This window comes from Homalodisca vitripennis, chromosome 4, assembly GCF_021130785.1.
Source record: "Homalodisca vitripennis isolate AUS2020 chromosome 4, UT_GWSS_2.1, whole genome shotgun sequence".
Classification (NCBI taxonomy): domain Eukaryota; kingdom Metazoa; phylum Arthropoda; class Insecta; order Hemiptera; family Cicadellidae; genus Homalodisca; species Homalodisca vitripennis.
This window is the reverse complement of record NC_060210.1, coordinates 82,329,975-82,351,294: the sequence shown is the minus strand read 5'-3', so window position 1 is coordinate 82,351,294 and position 21,320 is coordinate 82,329,975. Positions and strand designations below refer to the sequence as shown.

The 21,320-nt window shown below is 33.5% G+C and overlaps 1 protein-coding gene across 3 annotated transcripts in view; it reads right to left on the bottom strand.

The window, feature by feature from the left end:
* The window catches only part of LOC124359648 (transcription initiation factor TFIID subunit 6), a 30,244-nt gene extending 13,827 nt beyond the window's left edge, over positions 1 to 16,417 (bottom strand). Inside the window, exons 1-9 of one of the 3 annotated variants that reach the window (XM_046812557.1) lie at positions 15,960 to 16,417; positions 9,284 to 9,370; positions 7,344 to 7,497; positions 6,698 to 6,848; positions 6,165 to 6,300; positions 3,842 to 4,021; positions 2,378 to 2,612; positions 2,033 to 2,181; positions 1,322 to 1,493 (exon numbers count right to left, since the gene is read on the bottom strand). In XM_046812557.1, the coding sequence (XP_046668513.1) occupies positions 1,322 to 1,493; positions 2,033 to 2,181; positions 2,378 to 2,612; positions 3,842 to 4,021; positions 6,165 to 6,300; positions 6,698 to 6,848; positions 7,344 to 7,497; positions 9,284 to 9,370; positions 15,960 to 16,112 (1,417 nt within the window). In that variant the 5' untranslated portion in view covers positions 16,113 to 16,417. The remainder of the gene's footprint in view (positions 1 to 1,321; positions 1,494 to 2,032; positions 2,182 to 2,377; positions 2,613 to 3,841; positions 4,022 to 6,164; positions 6,301 to 6,697; positions 6,849 to 7,343; positions 7,498 to 9,283; positions 9,371 to 15,959) is intronic. The other 2 variants (XM_046812558.1, XM_046812559.1) reach the window with 2 other exon arrangements.
* Between the last annotated feature and the right edge of the window lie 4,903 nt (positions 16,418 to 21,320).

The window sequence follows — 21,320 nt, the reverse complement described above, 5'->3', positions numbered from 1 at the left end:
AATGCTACCACCCGTCTTGTGGACACCAGTTGTATCAGGATTGGTTAGGTGTACTGTAGAGTTCAATCCCGTATGACAGTTGTTCAAAAAAGTAGATGCCATGAGGGAGAAAAGCCGCATACTGGTAGATAAATGGGTTCGCTGGTCTAAGGAGATGATGTCCAGGGCAAGAAGGAGGGAAGGTGATGCAGATGAAGCTCACTTGGAGTACAGACGTGCATGAAGATAACTTTACTTTGCAAGACATTAACGCAGATCCCTGGGATCTGTGATACAGGATCGTAATGTGAAAGCTCGGATCTCTGTCCCCCAGCCCATGATGGATACTGAAAATACTGAAAGGATGGAGCACGTCGTCGAGACTCTCTTTCCAACTAATCCTATGAGAGATCTAGAGTTGCATGCATACGATTCAGGGTGTGCCACTATTTACTCTTTACAGAAGAAGAATTAAAGCAAGCTGCAAGAACACTTCAAAACAAGAAGACTCCAGGGCTAGAGGGCATACCGGGTGAGTGATGGAGGTGGCTGTGGAGGAGTGCCCAAAAGTGCTCTTGAAGATGTACTGCCACTGCTTGGAGGGTGTTCCTAAAAATCTGGAAAAGACAGCATCTAGTCTTGGTCAGCAAAGGTAAGGGGGAACCAAGCTTCCCATCAGCATACAGGCCTCTCTGTATGCTTGGCGTTGCAGGGAAGCCATTGGACAAACTCCTCCGGCCACAAGGGCAAGGAAGCTGGTGACCTCTCCGCATGGCAGTATGGCTTCGGGAGGGGGAAGACAACCATTGGTGCCATCAAAGGAGTGGTAAGTGCATTTCAGGTGGCACAGCAGAGGATCCACTACTCCAGGGAAATAGCACTGTTGGCCACTCTAGATATTAAGAATGCTTTTAATTTGGCAAGACGGATTGACATGCAGGAGGCCTTGGATTTAGCGTAAAGGACAACTTCTGTATGAAATAATAAGTTAACTACTACGTTTTTTGCTTGACAGCCACTCATAAATAAAATAAATAGGTCTCGCTACAGGCATATCGCCACTACTTAATGCGTACAGGAAAGGGTTAACTCTGTTTTTTATTCTTCCCACATTTAGCTTATGTTAACTGTACTATAAATTAGGTTATTTATCTCAAATAAATAGACACCTATTATAGCGGTTATATTTCAGTAGAAATCACTCAAGAACATCCAGTGCCACAGGCGGCGCGGCGGTGGGACCATCCAACATAGTGTGACATCACAGATCCTGCAACACGATCTGTATATCTAGTGCGGCCCCGGAACAGCTCACCAAAACATAATTGATGTGATTACCAACCTGAATGAATGATGGTAGGTTGACTGAGAGCTATGCTGGGAGTAGTGGCAGCAGTCCGAGCTTTCACCACGGCTCCGTGCAACATTTGTCCCAGGGACCCAAACTCAGACTTGTACTCCTCCAGGTTGTCAGGAGGCTGTTTACTTGATTTCAATAAAGGAGTAAGGACTTTCTGTTGGGAAACATAAAACTATGATTTTAGGTACAAAAAAACAATGAAATGAAACAACTACAAAAATTAATTTGAATCCACAAGTAAGAAAGAAATGCACCTCATGGTACAGTTATAAATTAGGACAACCAGTTTAGTGCTAATATATGGTTGTTTAGTAATAAATGTTATGCTCTTATTTCATTCTTTAACTGTCGGATTGATTATATTACATTTTGCAACAGTCTTTACGTTGTGTTTTCTTAGTTGAGATTATTTTATGAAAGTGTGGTAGCCATAGTCTTTTAATTATTCTGAACATCAATTTTCATTCTAAATAGATTTTTATTGTAATACATATTTTCAATATTCCTATACCCTTTCTGACTAGAGACATTATTATATTCACAACAGTAAATAGTTCAGATGAAATATTGTTTGTATATAAGATCAAAAATTAGGATCATTTTATAAGGATTTATGTTAAGAGCAAAAAATACAAATCATGTCTTGAGTTCTAAACTATAAGTATACTTTGGCTAAAAGTCTGTTGTACTTACCACAAGTAAGTGTTTGATGTGTCCAGAGGCAATTTTATCTGTAATGGAAACGGTACCTCCCTCACTTGCCAAATCTAGCCGTTCAGCTATGTTTTTTACTTTGGGCAGGATGAACACTTTCACCACCTCAGTTCCCAACTCAGACAATCCTGCATAGACCGAAATGGAAACACTTAAGACAAATTAAAGGTCAAGATACCATATGATTATTTTTAATAAAACGGATTTATTTTACCTAAATAAAGACAGAACCAAATTATTTAATTGTTTCTCAGATGTTCTTTATAGACAACTCATATTCTGAAATCATTTTAAAATAGTGAACTATTAACCAAAAGCTCTTACCCTCAATACTGCCATATAGAGAAGACAGTGGAGACTTGTCACTGTTAAGAGCACTAGAAAATATCCTTGTAATCCTTGTCTGGATGTTGTTTGTGGATGTGTTGAAGTTTTTACAGATCTGAGACATGAGTCGTGAGGCGAAGTCTCGCAGAGCCCAGTGGTTGTCCAGTTCTGGCCTCATGCACAGCTGTTTAGAGACTATGCATGTAGTCACAGACGGAATCAGCTCATGAAGCTAGGGACAACACAATATCCTTGATGAACAGACCTGTTTTGAATGCACCATACTTTGTGTTGAAGTACGTGTTTTTAATTTATATTTGAATAACTGCTAGAAACTGTATATTTTGAAGGAAAACAACAAAGTTGTCAGTTTTTACCTCTTTTCTAATACAAAACTACGCTAAATGCATCGTCAGCACACACCTTCAAATATTAAGACACTTAATACTCTAAGATGAAGACGCACTAACACGTAATGGCTATTTCAATGTTACATCTGTTACTGTTCTTGTTGTTGTTATGTACAGTATAAAAATCATTCAGTATACCCATTTGCAAAATATTAGGAGCTTCTTATACCAACAAATTGTTTTCCGTTCACAGAGATAGTAGCTCATAAGTTGGTCTTTCCTATCAATACCACTCATACTACAGTTGTATTTATTTGAAGGCCACTAAGGCCAAGTAAGTCATTGTCACTAGAAAAATTAGATGATATACTTCTTACTGAGTTTTTAAGACTATCATCAAGCTCATCACTGATATCACTGTCACTAGATTCACTACCACTTTGTTAATAACTATTACCACTACTGTACTCGTAGTGTAATCAAATTCATAATTTGCATACCTATCTATTTAACTGAGAGTTAAGCAATTGGGATTAAGAATATCTAATGAATTCTTATTACTCATCTTTAAAACTTTGAAACAATCAAAATAAAAACCTTTATGATCTTATAATTTCTATACATCACTGATATTAGTCATTTACATCAACAAACTAAAAGTAAAAACTGAGAATTTTACCAGAAATGGGTGTGTGCGCAATAGCGCACTTATGCGTCATCAGTACATGGCGAGGCAACTAGATAGCACACTTACGCATCATTCGTATTAGTAGTGATTTTCTGTCAGGTGTTTGGGTTTCTAGATAATTGAGTTTTAGTGGGGCCATACTGCATTCTAGAGTGGTATTTTGTGTCTTGCTTTGGATTGGGGTTGCTGGTCTAAAAGATTATGTTGTGGGATTTGGGTTGGGTGTGCACTGTTTTGATTTTCTTTTTGTTTGTAGCCATAGTGTTTTATCATGGTATTAAACAAGTTGAACTCCCGAAATCATATTTTGGAATCACTTTCACAAATGTAAAAACTTTTGTATGGACAAATTTTCAATATTCCAAAATTTAATATCTTAAGTTTAATGCATGCAATAAAAAGTAATTATACAAGAATTCTTACATATTTTTCCAAGTAAAGACTCTGGTTTTCAAGAAGTGCTTTGACCATTCGCATGAGATAAATAAGTAGCGCTAGGTTGTTCTGGACCACATTGACTTTTACTCCTTCTGCAATGAATGTGCACATGCGAGGCAGCATCTCATGCAGCCCAGGGTCAGATGATAGACTCTGCAATGCTTCCTGCCACGTACATCCAAATATACAATGTAATCTTATTAGATAATATTTATATTGGTTAGTATTACACTTGAAAGTAAATATCACCCTAACACTACAGTACATTATATATTACATTTTTAGATTTTATCCAAACCAGTTTTCTTTTTTAAAATTTAACAAATTATTCAGAATGTGAAGATTAATATGACTGTCCGGTATAAAACTTGTTTAAACTTTGCACAAAGAACATAAAACCAATTTAACCCATTGGTCTACTTGGATGAGGCCACTTCGCTGCTAGCGCTATGTAACATGAAGTATTTTGACTAGATCATTTTGCCACTAAATATCTCACTGTATTCTAACAAAATATCAGCACTATTACCTTTTTGTCTGTGTTTTATGAAATATGGGAATGGAATAATTTTAATTCACAACTGGTAACACTGCATTTGACTAGAGAAAGAAAATAAAGAAATGATCGCCTCAGTGACAACTGACTTAAGTAAATCAAACAGTGGGTGTGTAAAATGGTAATAATATTGTGTTAAGCTAATTAACTATACATCATTAGAGCTGAAAATATTTAGGATATACTTTTGACAGTAAAAGGTTTATTTCCTTGTATTTTTAGTATGGGTAGTGATAAAAATTTAACAATAAAGATTTTTTAACAGACAATATCCACTTTGATTAGAAATTAACCCAAAAAATAAAAAACATTAACATAACCATATGATATTTTTCTACTAAATTTACAAAAATATTATTTTTTTAAATTTTCAATTAATAAAATCAACATTATTTTAAGTGTTTAAGCTATTACTATTTATAAACTCAAATAATAAAACATTTTAAATAAAAAAATTGTTATTTTGTAGTTAGAATAAAATTAACACTAAAGCTAAGTTGTATGTATTTAATCCTTGGCATACCACTAATGAATTCCATAATTTTTCTAACAGCAAGATAACTATAAAATGTATTTTTCTTTAAGTTCAGAGATAGTTTTCAAATAATCAAATTAACTAAAAATAACTATTAACTATAATGTTAATTTGATGTCAATTCAAATTCATGGTACAATCTAATAAAACTGAAAAATTATATAAACTACTAATTATTAGAGCATTTGCGTATCTAATGTTTTGTAGGCAAGGTCAATAATCCTATCTTATCAGACTTTCCATTTCATCACAAAACCAAACTCTATTCATAAAATAAAGCTACCACCACTATAAAACAAGATAAAAAATGCAACCTAATCACAAGATGAAAAAAATAACAAGATAAGTAAAAGACACACTTGTGACAATCAACGAAGCAATAATACACGCAATGGATATATATAGTTATGGCTCTGTAGAATGCACAAAGCAGACGAGCAGGTGGACGGAGATAGACAAAGAGCGCCTCACTCTTCCTGCCGCGTAATGTAGGTTTTCTAATAATACTTCCTAGTCAACAGCGATAAGCAAGGAGCGCGCACCTGCCATTTTGAAGGCTTTTTGTAAACTAAAAATCTCTCCAAGAGACACAATTTATAATTTAGATATAATCGTGTTTGGTGTTTAAGTAAAAGTCTATCATTCAAATATATCCGTCTACAGCGTGGGAAGAGTTAAAAGTTGTAGCTTAGGATACCAATATTAAATCTTCAACTGGCAAAAACCCAATATCAGGTATTTTAATTGTATTCTAGATGGGTGGCACTCAATATATGAGTCACAAATAGGTCTACAAAGCACTGAACTTTTCAGTGATGTAAGTTTCTTTTTTGTAAAACAAAAATTCCTTTCGGTATGATACTTGAAAATACAGATAGTTTTTACCCATCTCACAAATTTGCGGCTAATGTTAACTATGCGACTACTTTATAAGTTGCTAAATCAAGTGATGTATCAAGTGAATCATATTAGAAATTTCATAACCTTTTTGGGGATAGTTTAGTTCATTGGGAGAAAACGTAGATATCATTTATGTCTGGGTTAAAGCCTTGTATGATGATTAAATACATTATAAAAGTGGAGATGGCACAAATGAGTTGCTGGCCAGTAGGACGGTTTAATGGGAGATAGTTTACAAAATATTACTCACTAATCATATAACGCCAAAGTCCAAAATGTATTAAAACTAATGAGGTATGATAAAAATTTAAACTTACAGCTCTACGAGCTTCATCCGAACCAACACAAGCCTCAGTGATCTCCTTGTAGTATAATTGTTGCTCAACGGATAACTCGTGTGTGGCCAATTGTTTCACATGAACTGTCTCCACATTGCGCAGCTTGTGCACTTTTCTAAACAATCACTTATTTAATTAATAAAACTTATACAATTCAGACTACATAAACATTTTTAGAGAAATCACTGACTTTTTATTTTTTGAAATCAAAGTAATAAACAGAGTTGTATTCTATAATGTTATTTAGGAAAAATATATGAGAAGATATTAAAAGAAATCGGGTAATTAAAAAAAAAAAAAAACATGTATCATTGTTTCCTTTTTCACGGTCTTCGATAATCAATATCATAATGAAAAGTTTTCTTAAAAACACAGCAAGTTTAACAGATTACTTTAACATATTTATAAATATAACTAATTTATTTTTGGCAAAAATTATCTCAAGAGGAATTAGTTTGAAAATCTCCAAATTAATTATTTAAATTGGGCTCATTCTAACCACATGTACTAACCCCACTGTAGGTTTTCCAGGTCCATCTCCCTTGGCTACCTTGGAAAGTTTGGTGACAGGATCGATTGCTTCTAATTTCTGCAGGTCTTTGGATACTGGTGGAGGGTTCTCTGGGATTGTTGGTTGCACTCCATCAATACACAACCAATGAGCTGTGAATCATATACAAAATGGAATCTTTTACAAAATTCATTTTTTACTATAAGCATACGCCTAAATTCATAAAAAATTATGTAGGAATTTATTTCCCTATGGCCGAGCAAGTGGACTGCTTGCAAAGACAAGATCACTTAGCAGTTACCCATCCAAGCAGCAGTGTGACATTGCTTGACTCAGTTATCTTGGGATAACCGTCAGATCCACTACATTACGCCATTGGTGCAATTATCATGGGCATTGCCAAAAGTTATAAATGGCAAAACTTTCAATACAATAAGTATTATTATGGTTTTATTAAAAAAAAAAAATTAAAATAATAATATTAATAAAAATGAAGTATGCTTACAACACTCTTCTTTCATATTTGCAAAAATAATAACTATACACACAATAATACATAAAATTATACATATCTACTCTGTATATGACTGTAGAAACAAATTATATATAAATGGATAGTTAAAAGTTTTATAATGTAAAAAACAAACCTCTTAAAGTAACTTCGAGAGGAAGCTTTGCCACTGGGCCATTTATAATTTCACTTAAATCAAGTTCTTTCTCTTCATTAAAATGGAGTTCTCGTCCTCCTCCAGAAGCGAAACGGAATGGAATAAAATCAGGTGCATGGAATCCATAAAGTGGCTGGAACATTAATGATAAGTTTTATGACTGTATAAACAAATTAAATACAAATCAAAATAAAAATTAAAAAAAGTTTCATAATTATGGTCAAATCTATTTGATTTACCTGACTGTGAAACTTTTATATGTGAAATCAATAAAACGTGAACAAAGTTACATAAAAATAAACCTATGTGATACACATTATTTATTTAAACATAATTTTATTTCAACTATCGACTTAAAATAGCCAAGTAAAAACAAAGTTCACTTTTACCATTTTTTCAAAAGAATTTTTATTATTTAAAGAAAACATTTAAATTAAATAAGTTTTTAAGATAATGGGTTACTTCAACAGTGGACATTAATTTATATTATTATATTAATGCTGTGTAAATTACTATGTAGTAGTCTTATATATATATACGAGGGGTATCCAAAAAGTAAGTTTCCATTAATTATGAAAAAGTTAAAAAGACTCAAAAAATAACTGAAACACATTTATTCAACTTTTTACATGATACCTTATTTTTCTACATAGTTACCATCCCTTTCTAAGCACTCTTGGTATCTAGGAAGTAGTTTTTTTATTCCAGCATCACAAAATTCACCCGCCAAATTTTTAAGCCAAGTATCCACCTCATTTTGAAGGTCATCGCTGTTGGCAAATCGCCGACCGCCAAGGTGTCTTTTCAGCTCCGGAAACAGATGAAAATCGCTAGGCGCAAGATCTGGTGAGTATGGAGGATGACCAAAAACATCCCACTTAAATTTCCTCAAAAGTTCCATTGTTGCACGAGCAGCGTGTGGTCGGGCGTTATCTTGAATAAGCAGAACCGTGCGCGACAAAAGTCCGCGCCGTTTATTCTGTATTGCCCGCCGAAGTCTGGTGAGAACTTCACAATACCTTTCTGCATTTATGGTTTCGCCACGAGGAAGATAGTCAATCAATAACACTCCACGGCAGTCCCAAAAAACTGTAGCCATTACCTTTCCTGCCGACTCAAAAACTTTGGCTTTTTGAGGAGCTGCCTCTCCTTTTTTTTGCCACACCATACTCTGGCGTTTGGTCTCTGGAGTTGAGTGGTGAATCCATGTTTCATCACCAGTGACTATTCTACTGAAAAGGTTTTCATCTTCATCGTCAAACAATCGCAAGAAAGACTGGGCAGCAGCCATTCGTTGTTGTTTATGGGCATTGCTCAATAAGCGAGGCACCCATCTTGCACACACTTTTGCAAGCTGAAGATCTTCTGTCATGATATTGTGCACAGATGACCGGCTAACTTCAACACTTGACGGCAGTTTATCCATAATTTCATCGAGAGTCACTCGCTTATCATTGTCAATAACTGCTCGTACAGCATTAATGACGTCAGGTTGCCGAGAATTGGCCGGTCGGCCACTACGCTCATCGTCATGAACATTTTCTCTTCCTTCCAAAAACATTGCACGCCAACGACGGACCATCTGAACGGACATAACATGTTCACCATACACTTGACACAACTGACAATGAATTTCAACGGCAGTTTCGTTTTTGGCGGTCAAGAAACTAATAACACTACGGACTTCGCAACTGGTGGCAGAACGCAGTGGAGTCTCCATGATTTTTGGGCAGCAACTGACTGAGAAGCGTGGCAATGGGCCAGTGACCGGCGCACCTGTTGCCAACCGAACTGCGATACATATCCCCGCCCACAGCTGCACGCTGTGTTACGTACGCGTCTTTTTACAGAACAGGGAAACTTACTTTTTGGATACCCCTCGTATATATTTAATGTTATAATTAAAAATAGTTCGATACCTCAATATTTTTAGCTTTCAATGCATTATCTACATCAGCAGTAGATAGTTTTTGTCGTTTGCCGTGATGCATAAACTTGGCTGCATCCTGTAACATGAACCAAAAATTATAATACGACAAAAAAATATATTTTTGTCATACAGCATATTCGACTTATCCATTTTGTACCTACGAGTGTAGAGTACCAAATATACATAGGCTAATTATTAAGTTGATTAGTAAATGTTACAACCCCATCAACTGATATCAGTTTTTCTCACAAAATTTGGACGCTCTGGGACATGATCTGAAGTTGGGAAATGCCCTGGCTGTCAATGTTCCCACCTTTCTGGTGGACAAAGAACAACAGCCCTTGAGATACTATCTTAATTCAAGCTCAGATCACGTGATCCCTCATAAAGATTATTTTTAACTTTGGTATTACTAGTAACAAATTTATGATAACCTAATCTAAACCTGCTTATTTCATTCTCGCCGGCACTGCTGTTTTTTAATAATTGAAACGTAGATGTCAAATTGTGGTTATATTTGTGTACTGAGCTTCTTCTAAATCTATGAATTTTCAGGGTTATCTTCCCGATAGCTTATCTGAGTCTTCAGTGGTCAGATCAGCTTAGTAGAGAATCAACAAGCGTCCCATGCCGTGGCTGTCACTGCCTCTTAGATAACAATGGCGTCCATTACTTGCGTTACTTTAATGCAATCAATTAGTTTTGAAAGTTGTTTACTTATTTCAATGTGGATTACGAGAGTAGTTAAAATATAGGGAAAATAATTTATTCCTTTTTAATTGCTAACGTGTTTTTTCAGGGTGAGTATGAGTTTGTTGTCTAATAATGTTATTTTTAAATCGAGAAAAGCTATTTTTACGTGACCAGAAGCTACTACGTGATATGTAAGTAGATATTATGTACATACGAAGTTATGGAGCATTAGTTTTACTTTTGTGAAGAAAACAGATTTTTCCGGGCATTTGCCATCATTATGTGCAACAAAAAATCAGTAACACTACGTTTCGAGATCTGCAATCTGATCTCTTCTTCAGGTAAATAACTAACCTAAAACATAATTACAAACTAGGTTAAAATAAACAAATCGTACCAGAGCGTTGTGACACGCCCAAGTCCTGACATTTTTTATTTTGTTTGATTTTGATCCTGATTTTTGTTTCAATTAACAATGGCAAATGTATGGAAAAATCCTGTTTCCTTCACAATCCTTCCGTCGTCAAAAATAAACTTCAAACAAAGAGTTTAATTATTTATTAAACTTTACACTTATATTTGATTTGTACACAATTTATTCATTTGTTGTTGAAGGTTTGGTTCAATTTCTATGCATTATTTTAATATTTATTTTTTTCCACAGTGAAAACGAAATTCGCATTAACCTATTGCTATGGTCCTTCTGAATAAAACATTATAAAGGTCTTAGGGTATGAAAATGACAAATAATGAATTTTAGAAAATTAAAAGTGAAACTACTTTTCTTGCAGATTAGTAGGAAGTTATGGTTAGGTAAATTTACAATATTGTTTGTTTTTTCAAATTGTGTTGCCTACAAAGCAGTAATGGACGGAAGGCATTCATTATAAGACAATTTAAAATTTGATTCAATTCAATTCAATTCAAATTAACTTTATTCAAGACTCATACAATGTACACATATAGTATAAATACAGAATTGTGTCAACCATTACATTACAATATCCATTTAGTGACTACATAAATCATTAAATAAAGAAGTTTGCCTCAAAATGTTATGTAAATGACAACACTGATTTTACAATTGTGCTACTATTTATAATATGTCATATTAACTACTAAATTGTTGGATGAACTAAGTTACCTCAAAATATTCTTTAAATGAGTATACTAATTTTTCAATTAAGGCGAGTGTTATAAGCATGATTTGCTCCTAATTTAGGTATACTATCTTCATTTGATTTCACAAGGATGATAGTTTGAAAAATATATACACCATATACGGTAAGGATTCTTAATTTGAAAAATGCTGTTTGACATATTCATTGTGTTCCAAATTTAACATTATTCTAATAGCTTTTTTTTTGTTGGTGAAGAATTCGGTCTAGTTTTGTTGTTGTTGTAGCTCCATACATGCTTATACCATAATACATGTGTGAATTGATTAGTGCAAAATAAATAGTTTTCAAGGTTTTAATATTACATACCCTCGACATTTGTCGTAGAGCGTAAAGACCAGAGGACATTTTATTTACTACATGGTCAACATGTTTATCCCAACTTAAGTGTTGGTCCAATATTAGCCTAGTCCAAGAAATTTTGAGTTTTCTACTTGATTCAGTTTTGAATTTTCTAGATAAATATTTGGCTTTAATTTTGATCTAGTTTGTTTTGTACAGAATGAAATAAAATTTGATTTATTTATATTTATTAGGAGATTTTTAGTGTCTGAAAATTCTTTTACAGTTGTAAGACTTAGAGATGATTTAAGCTCAATTTCTTCTTGACTTTTACCTGAAATTGTGATGTTGGTATCATCAGCGTAGAGGCACACTGACCCATCCACCTGTATCCCACCCGGCAACCCCTTTAAATAGCAAAGAAATAGAAGAGGGCCAAGTATAGATCCCTATGGGACACCATGTTTTATAGTTTGAAGGTTTGAATAAAAATGTTGTGTACATTTATATGCTGTTTAAATAACTAAAACTATTTTGAATTTGAATACATTGTTGTCGGCTTTATGATTTGAACCATTCATGTTCCTTACTCTTAATATTTAAATTGTAAAGTACCGTAATTCATCGAGGGACACACTGTCAAATGCTTTAGAATAGTCAAGGAAGATTCCAATGACTTTTTCATTCCTGTCAACCAAATCTATTATTAATTCAATGAAATTAACACCTGCAGTTATCGTAGATTTTTGTGGTCGGAAACCATGTTGCTGATCATCCAATATGTGACTACTTTCCAGGTAATCCAAAAGTTGATTATATACTACTTTTTCAAAAATTTTAGAAAACACAGGTAATAAAGATATAGGTCTGTAACTTGTTGGACAATTTAAATCCCCCTTTTTATAGAGTGGAACAACTTTACCAATTTTTAATTTGGATGGGAAAAGGCCAGATATTAATGATGAATTGTTAAAGATAATAATGATATTGTTGATAAGTACTACCTTAAAGGATGGTTATCGTATGCCGCCATCAGTGCGGGCTACCATAACCCGTGCTGATGATCAGAGGCACTTGTGTCAGGCTGATACAAACTCTTATTCTTAGAAGATCTAAACTAACAAAAACATCTTTTATTTGGGTCAAATTCAGGGAGACTTTAATAAGTGGCCTACACTCGTTATTCGATTGCTATTATCAAACAATTCGATTATCCAACTTTGATTTATATAAAAATCATACACAATAAGTGATAATAAATTATTTTAAATGTTGTAATTTTTTTAAATCAGACCGGGCAGGTTAGTTTTTTGACAGATTGCGCTTAGACATAGAGACATATTTTGGTTGGTGACCATATTGTGGCATTTGAAGCCACAGAGACAACGCAATATTTCATTGGAATTTGGCGTTTCTGCACATTCTGTGGTGGACTGGTATTCTTTCTGCCGCAAAGTGTATTTCCAACACATTTTAACGACGTCGAAGAAAATTAGCGGTCCTCTGACAGTTTTTGAAATTGATGAGGCCAAATTTGGAAGGAGAAAATACAATCGTAGCAGAAGAATTCAGGGACAGTGGGTTTTTAGGGGAATCGAAAAGTAGAGCAGAGATTCCTTCATTATTCCTGTTGAATAATGTGACAGGACACCCTCCTCGATGTAATAAAAGAATGGGTTCTGCCAGATACGACAATTGTTAGCGACTGTTGAAAGGCCTACAACTGTCTTGGTGATGAGGGATTCAGGCACTTCTCCGTCAATCATTCCATTAATTTTATTGACCCTGATACCGATGCACATACAAATACCATTGAAAGACACTGGCGAGAACTCAGGGCGAAGATCCCTCGTTAAGGTGTTCGAGTGACCATTTTGTCAGGTACTTGGCAGAATTCCTTTTCAAGGCCTAATGCCCCCACCCACGTACCAGGCTCCACCACTTTTTTGTTGTTGCGGCTCAGCTCTATCTGCCAACACACTAATGGTTTTCTATTTAATGTATATTTATAAACACAATTTCCTTTGCATTACATTACAATTTATATTTCTGATCAGCCCCTCTAGAATTTGATATTTTACTGATACGTACTATCTCGAGGGATGTTTTTCTTTCGTTGCCCCACGCTGATGGCTGAAGGCACTCATCTCAGCCTGATAAAAACTAATTAATTTGTAGCTTGAAATTAAGAAAAACTTTGTTCATTTGGGTCCAAATTTTGCTCATTTCAGTATTATTGTTCATTTACGTTTCCAAAGTTGGCACCGCATCCGATGACGTCATCACAAGGTTAAATCACGGTCACAAAAAGTCACGTGACGCTCGACGCGGATGTACAAAATGGACAAATTGGTCCACACGTGAACAGTTGTTCCATTTTGTATGTTCTACAACTTTGTTATTTCTCATTTCCACCCCGTCAAACCTTATATTGTTTTGTTCTGTAGGACAATTCCAATAAGTTAATAACACAAAACTCTTATTATGCCGCTCCGGCTGTTACTTTCACAATTACCGAAACGTATACAGTTTTGCTCAGAAAAATAGCAGTGCAAAACTTGTAATTCGCCACTCTGGCTATTAGGTTCACAATTACCAAGCTGTTTTATATTCATCTCCATCAACGCATGGCAGCACTGCAGCCATAGAACACCACAGATGGTTATTGGCATAAGGGTAAGTCTACTAATTCCTTATCCAAGATATTTTAAATTTTTAGAGCACTCTGCATCTTGTTTTCTGTTGTTTTTCTTGGGTAGGGTACGATAAGCGGACCCGGTTTTTTATATCGAAATTGGCAAACGATATTACTTAATAATAACCATCGATTTAATAAATCGATACTCATTAATTATTTTGAACAATTAACTTAAATAATCTATACCTTTAGTTGTAAACACTTTCAAATAATACTCGTAATTTAATATTTCGATTTTATATAAGTAACATTTGATTATTAAAAATGGCAGTTAATTTTATAAAACTACACAACATTGCTTTGAAAGATGATAAGCCATGTTTTTCGTGACTTCAACATTTTGGACACGTACCAAAAACCCCATTATGTGAAATTTGTGGGAAAGAAACAACTGTAACTGTGAGAGGAGCAAATATGGTCGTCTTCAGTTTTCCTAATTTTGGTTATAATAATTTGTTTGATCACTGTAAATATTAACCCTTTGAGTGCCGCAGCGTCTACATAGTAGATGTTGTTAAATGTGCATAAATTGCCGGCATCTACCCAGTAGACGATTTGTATTTAATTAATATCACATATAATTCATTTTTGTTTTGACAAATAACTTATTTCACGGCAATCTACAAGTTTCGAACAATCGATTGTGATTGATTTTTATTGTTCACCGCCCCCTTGTAGTTATTTGCCATCAGAAAAAAAACAGATGACGCAATAGTTGGTCAGCTGCTATTTGTTGCCATTAACTACACAGTTTCGTTTGTTGTGTGTTTACATTGTGCTAGTTTCATATGTTTATGCTGAAAACTGTTGTTATTACTATTCTGAAATTGTGTTCAGTAAAACTTACAATGCATTTATAAACTTCTTTTTTCGTGGTTAGTGACGTATATTTTATTGTTGGATTGGTGATGAAGTAAAACGCAAGTTCCAATCAAACTATTGATTTTAGGTGAAGTAAGGTTATTGTAGGCCTGTGTATATTTTTATATACTTTTTATATAATTAGTATTTTACAGTCGTCTTACTTCATTGAGTGAAATAGGATAGTTATAATATTGTTTCTAAACTTTTGACAAACTTGAACAAAAATTGTTTTTTGTTGTATTTTGTATATATTGCAGTATCTTGTTAAATATTACTGTAACACACCATATTATGCATGATTTTTGTTCAGTTTTTCATGCTCTTTCATATGGTATAGCTAAAAAAAATATTGTATAAATAAAATTTTAGTTCAAACTTGAAATTTATTTTTTTTTCATTTTTTAGTTTTTTGTTATAACCTATATATTCTTTTTGTGTAAATAAAAATAAAATTATAATATTATATGGAAAAAATACCTTGTTTTATAACACACAAACTAAAAAAAATTATTCAAATCGGTTGAATAGTTTTTTTAATATAGTTTTTTCCACACACGCTTGCAAAACAGAAGGAAATGCTCCGGCAATTTATGCGTATGACTTGGGAAGGAACTCAAAGAGTTAAATTCATATTTTAATTTAAAACATGATTGTTATTGGGGACTATAGATGCTTTATATCAATTGATAATCTAGGATTTGAGATGCGAATATTAGGTATCGATGATTACATTCTTCGATATAAAAAACCGGGTCCGCTTATCATACCCTACCCTTTTTCTTTTCACTGCCTAGGGATTCTCCATTTGAAAAAACAAATACTATGAAGTGGTCAAAATAAATATTTAACCAAACCTTAGCCAATCTCCTATACATTTATAAAAACAACTTTAATTGAAAACAAGGCCTACTGGACTATAGTACTAGTACAAAATTGACTAAGCACCTTACCTGAATAATGTGTTTTAAACGGTATGTAATATCTTCTGCTATTTCTTTTGCACCTTCATCAGGAATGTTTCCAATCCCTATACTCTCTGCAATAATTTTCATAGAATCTATTGACAGAGAACTTCCATTCAACAAATCTGATTCATTCATCATGGCAAAAGTTTTGAATCCAATAAGGCTATCTTTCAAAGTCAAGCTTTCAGTTTAATTCTATTATCCTTAGAAATTCAATTCACGAGCTACTATTTACATTTCATATAATAACAAATAGACAATACGAAGCCATATCAACAACTATATAACGTAAACATGACAGTCACAGTACTCCTCAAGACCGTAGGAGTGTTCTACTATTCTAACACTTTTTTTTCTTTCTTGTTGACCTATCTTCATCTTGTGTAGTTATGCTATGATTGCATATTTGCATTGCAGACAGTGTAGTTTCAAATACGTTCAGTGATGCCAGAATGAGATCCCTAAAATTTAAAGTACGCACGACAGATATAATTGGAACATTGACTTTTGATGATTAAGTCGAGTTGTGTAATAACGGCAAATAACATTAAATAATTAGAATGAAGTTATAACAAGTGTACTACGTGGCCGCGTTATAAGTTTATAAAGGCCAGCCAACAGGCAAAAAGAAAAAAAGTCCTAAATTATATTGTTAAATTGTTTTAGAGTTGAAATTCAAATCGCATAAAAATGTCATTGCCAAGTTTGACATTATATAAATTAAATTAAACAATATTATGCTCTGAAAAAAAATATATATATATATATCATAATTCCTGGTTAGTGTTTTTTCGTCATATACCGTTACGAAAATTAGTGACTTGGACCTTTGATTGTATTAGTTAAACAGATCATGAGTCATTCATACAGACGAGGTCTACTGAGATCTGTCCGAGGGATCATTTCATTTAAAGTTGCGTCACGTAATTATAATCACAGTTCAAAGATTAACTATTTGAGCTACCTGAGCCTCTCACTCCTCGCTCACGTTTTCCGTAACTCAATTTATAACATTAGACTAGACATATCTTGTGTAACTAATACAACCAAAGCTTAAACGTAAGTGCAATTAAAATGGCACTACAATGGGTTAAACCGTCTGAAACCAATGGTTATCTTAGAAGTGAATGCAATGTCGTAATGATTGTCCTACTGAGAAACCGCCTGAGACGTCTAGAGCAACTGGTGCCAATTAGGAATAAGAGACGTTTGCCTTCCGGTAATTATTTGAACATTAAAACATCTTAAGCGTTGTCTCATACAAAACATGTTACAATAGTTTTGAAATATTACACTATACTAACAACAAGCACATTTGTTTGAAATTGTTATTATTCGTTGTATATTATATTTCTGAACTGTGATATACTGTAGTGTAATACTGTCATTATTGTTATTATGTTGTTAATTATGGGCATTACTGCATAACTATTGTGTTGCTTTATATTGTACAAGATACTGTTAAGCACATTGTAGTCATTTGTTTTGTCTTTTTTAGCCATCGTTGCACGTTTGTTGTTGACATTGCCCTTAATTAATTATTTATGTATTGTTTTAGTAAAATGGTTGTTTCAGTAGAAATAAAAATCAAATAATTCTCTACCGAGCCACAGGCATTAAAAGCATTATAGATGGCCACGCTTTAAGAAATAAGTATGAGATCTAAAGTCCCTCTATCCATTTTTTGTTCATTTCATCCACGCGCTTAATAGCATTCATATTTACAATTTCAAGTTTTTGAACTCGAAAATTGTATTAAAAATCCTCATGTTGTGGTACGATTAAAAATGTACCAGCCGTGTAGGTATACCAGATCTTACTGCTGGAAAACAAACCGTTGTATAAATAGCGGTTTGATTATGATACCACACCCGTTATATTCCATGATATTTGTATATAGTTATATTGTATTATAATTATTTAATGTTTACTCTTAATTTTTTTCTGTTATTGTAATTAATAATTCAACAGTGTATATGATATAGGTTTTTCATTTCTAAAGTTACTTAATATTATTAATATATTTATTATTGCATGGTTTATCTTTACTCATATATCATCAGTCCTTTCATAATTTATATGACTTGTTTTTTGTAATATAGTTTATTTCAGTTTTGTTTGTTATATTGTTTGTTACTGTATTAATTATTGAGTTTTATTCAGTATGTAGTATTCTACGGTTATGATTCCCTGTAAAATTCATTGAGCTTGTATATTTATTTTGCATACTAGTGGATATTGAATTTCTATCTAGTTTTGTTTGTAGTTTATATTATCATGTGTAAATGGTTCACCATAGAAAAATAAAGAAATAAAGATATTAGTTGTACCAAATATATAAATGGTCCCCCAAAGTGTGTCCTATGTAATGGTGAGCACACACAAAATTTCAACGGACGTTATCAGTTGCGTAGCGAGGGGGGAGGTCCGGGGATTCAGTAAAACCCAACCCGAAATATTAAGATATATTACAAATTAAATTAAACGTGGGCAGGGAAAGAAAGAAATTCATAATTACTCTGGTCTACAAAATTTAAATTATCATAACGTTGTTAAGAATAGGTTTTTTCTTTTTTTAATTAATAAATTATCAAACGATACGTTTGGGCTCGGCCGCTTGGATAGTGTAATAGTGGTATTTCTACAGCTGGCCGACATTTGGCTGTGGACTATCTAGTTTGCACGGCAGCCGCGCCCGCGTCTATGCGTTTAGTAGAAGCACAGATTCACTGTTCCATCCCGTCAACTGTCAGGCCCACCGACATTACGATTACAGCTGAAGATTTGCTTAGTAATTGTAGTTGAGATAGTAACTTTTGCCGTGTCATCAGCTAACTTATACTTTGTTGTGAGAGTAACGGGATGAGTGTTGTTCTTTTGACGTTTATTTTACTCAAGGATTCAAAATTTTACTGTACTCTTCATTCTGGCTGAGTAGAAGACATCAAAGTGATGTTGGATTCACAAAAGAAGAAAGTAAAAGAACGAAACAAAGCTTCACTCAAGCCTATAATTTACACGATTATATTCTGTCGATAAAGTTATACACGTTTTTGATTACATCGGGACAGTGGCCCATTGGCGGCCGGAAACGATTAGAAAAGAAGGGAAAATTTCGAGCCTTGCTCAGGTACCGAGCAGAGACTTCGGGACACCCCTGGTTTTGGACCCCCTCCGAAACCAGTTCCTGGTTACACCACTGATTGTTATGTATTTAGGGACATAACATATAAATCTCATAAAATATTTGACTTGATCTAGGTATGAAACCTAATTTAATGAACAAAACTTGAATGTATCGTGTAGCAAGATATCCCGATAAAATTTTTATCCGTATACTTAAAGTTTTTGCATAAAATTACATTTACACATAGAAAATAATATGCTCTATGATGGTGCATGTCTAACAATGAAATTTGGTTGAGCGTCAACGGTGTGTCAATTTCTGTTCTGTATGATTTTATGTTTGTCTATCGGCGGAACATGGTGTGGCGTAATCTTACCTTGTAAAAAATAGTTGGACTTGATTAAATTGATAATTTTTGTTACAATAATTGTTATTACATTAGACTATAAGACTTGACGAGTTTCTAAACTTTCACCAAAATGATATTCAAGCTACAAGTGTTGTGGTGGTAGATTTGTTGGATCCGATGCATAATTTTTCATTCTATTGTTGACCTAGATTTAATACTTCAGTACAACGGGCAAATCACTTTTTAGCTTTCTAAATTCTCGATTCTTAGCCGGAGGCGATTAGAAAGCTAAACATGTATTAATATGAAATCCTAAGTGAGTGAATACTAGAGGAAGAAGTCTACATTAATGCATATATAAGCTCGTATTTAGCCCATGCTATTCTGAGCTCTTGCACAGGACAGTAGGGCTTTAGGAGACGGAAAATTTTAAAATCGTGTTTTTCATATCCATAATACCATATAATTTTTACAAGGCATTACAATAACAATAATTTATATTTTAACCAAACTGACACTTTGAAAGTAATTTGTAACTTAGAAAAATTGTTTTAGAGATTGTTAAAAGTAGAATGTTTGAGTATAACATTTTATAACTGTAGCGCGTAGTTTTAAAATTGTAAGTAAAACTTTAGACTTTAAGCCGGATTTCGATAAGCCTCTTGTAAATTTCTTCGAAGGTTTAAACTTTTTTTAAAGGTTGCAGCCATTACTAAGCAAAATTTGATTCCAAGCCATCAATTTGGATTCATATGTTAATATTCTACAATTGAAAAGGTGCATAGAGTTGTCGAAGAAAATAAACAGCTTCTGAAAAAGGGTACATTTTATTTTGCAATGATTTTAAAGTAAGCCAGGTGTAAGGGAAAGTCGGCATACTGACATGATAGCGTTTGCTCAAGACAAAATAACTTCTACCTTACCTGCACTTTATACGATAGTATTATTCAACCTTATCTGTTTGAAAGATAGTTCAGAAATAAATTTCAAAATTATTATTCAGGCCTGAAAAAGATTGAATCTAGAGTACCACAGGAAAGTGTATTGAGCCTCCTGTTTTACATTATATGCATAGGACATACACCACCGTTTCAAGCAATATTTTTAGATCTTTGAAGATTACATTACAGTCTTAATTTCTCAGAAAATCTCATTTATGTCTTTACAGATCTTTCAAGATGTTTGAATTCCATATGTGAATGGCTAAAACTCTGAAGAATGAAGGCGAATGAAAATAAATTCGTATACTTAAATCTTAATGAGGAAAATTGTTCAAACGTTTTCCTTGACAATATTAAAAAAACATTCTTTTCAGAAATTTAGGAATCCGCCTCGATAAGGCAAACCTGCTTTGGGACCATACAATACAAAGTTTTTGGAAACATATTTGCTTTTTTGAATAAAATTATATCTTTCTCCTGAAAATAAATAATTACTGTACAAAAATGTTTTTAAACCTGTCTGGACAGATTGTGCTGGACTGTGAGCAAGTGCGTCTTCATCATATTATCTGAAAAAATTCATCTTCTCAATCCAAAGTGCAGAAAACAATACCGCAATTTCTATAATTTCTTTGCAACACATGTGCATAGAGTATAATAGATAAATACGGTGATTTACATACACTCTAGCATTGCATATGTAGAAGAGATCTGAAAGTTTTACTTAGATAGCTAAGCAAGTTTCCAGGACACCAAAATTACCTTGCTGTATGTTTATTGGACAGTAGTGAGCGTGTTTATGGACTTGAAAGGAACTACTTTCTTGATTTAAGTGATCATTTTAAAGATTTTTATGTTGGTGAAGGTCTAAGACGTTAACCTACCGTTGTAATTTAATGTATATAAATATGATTTTTTTAATAATTGTA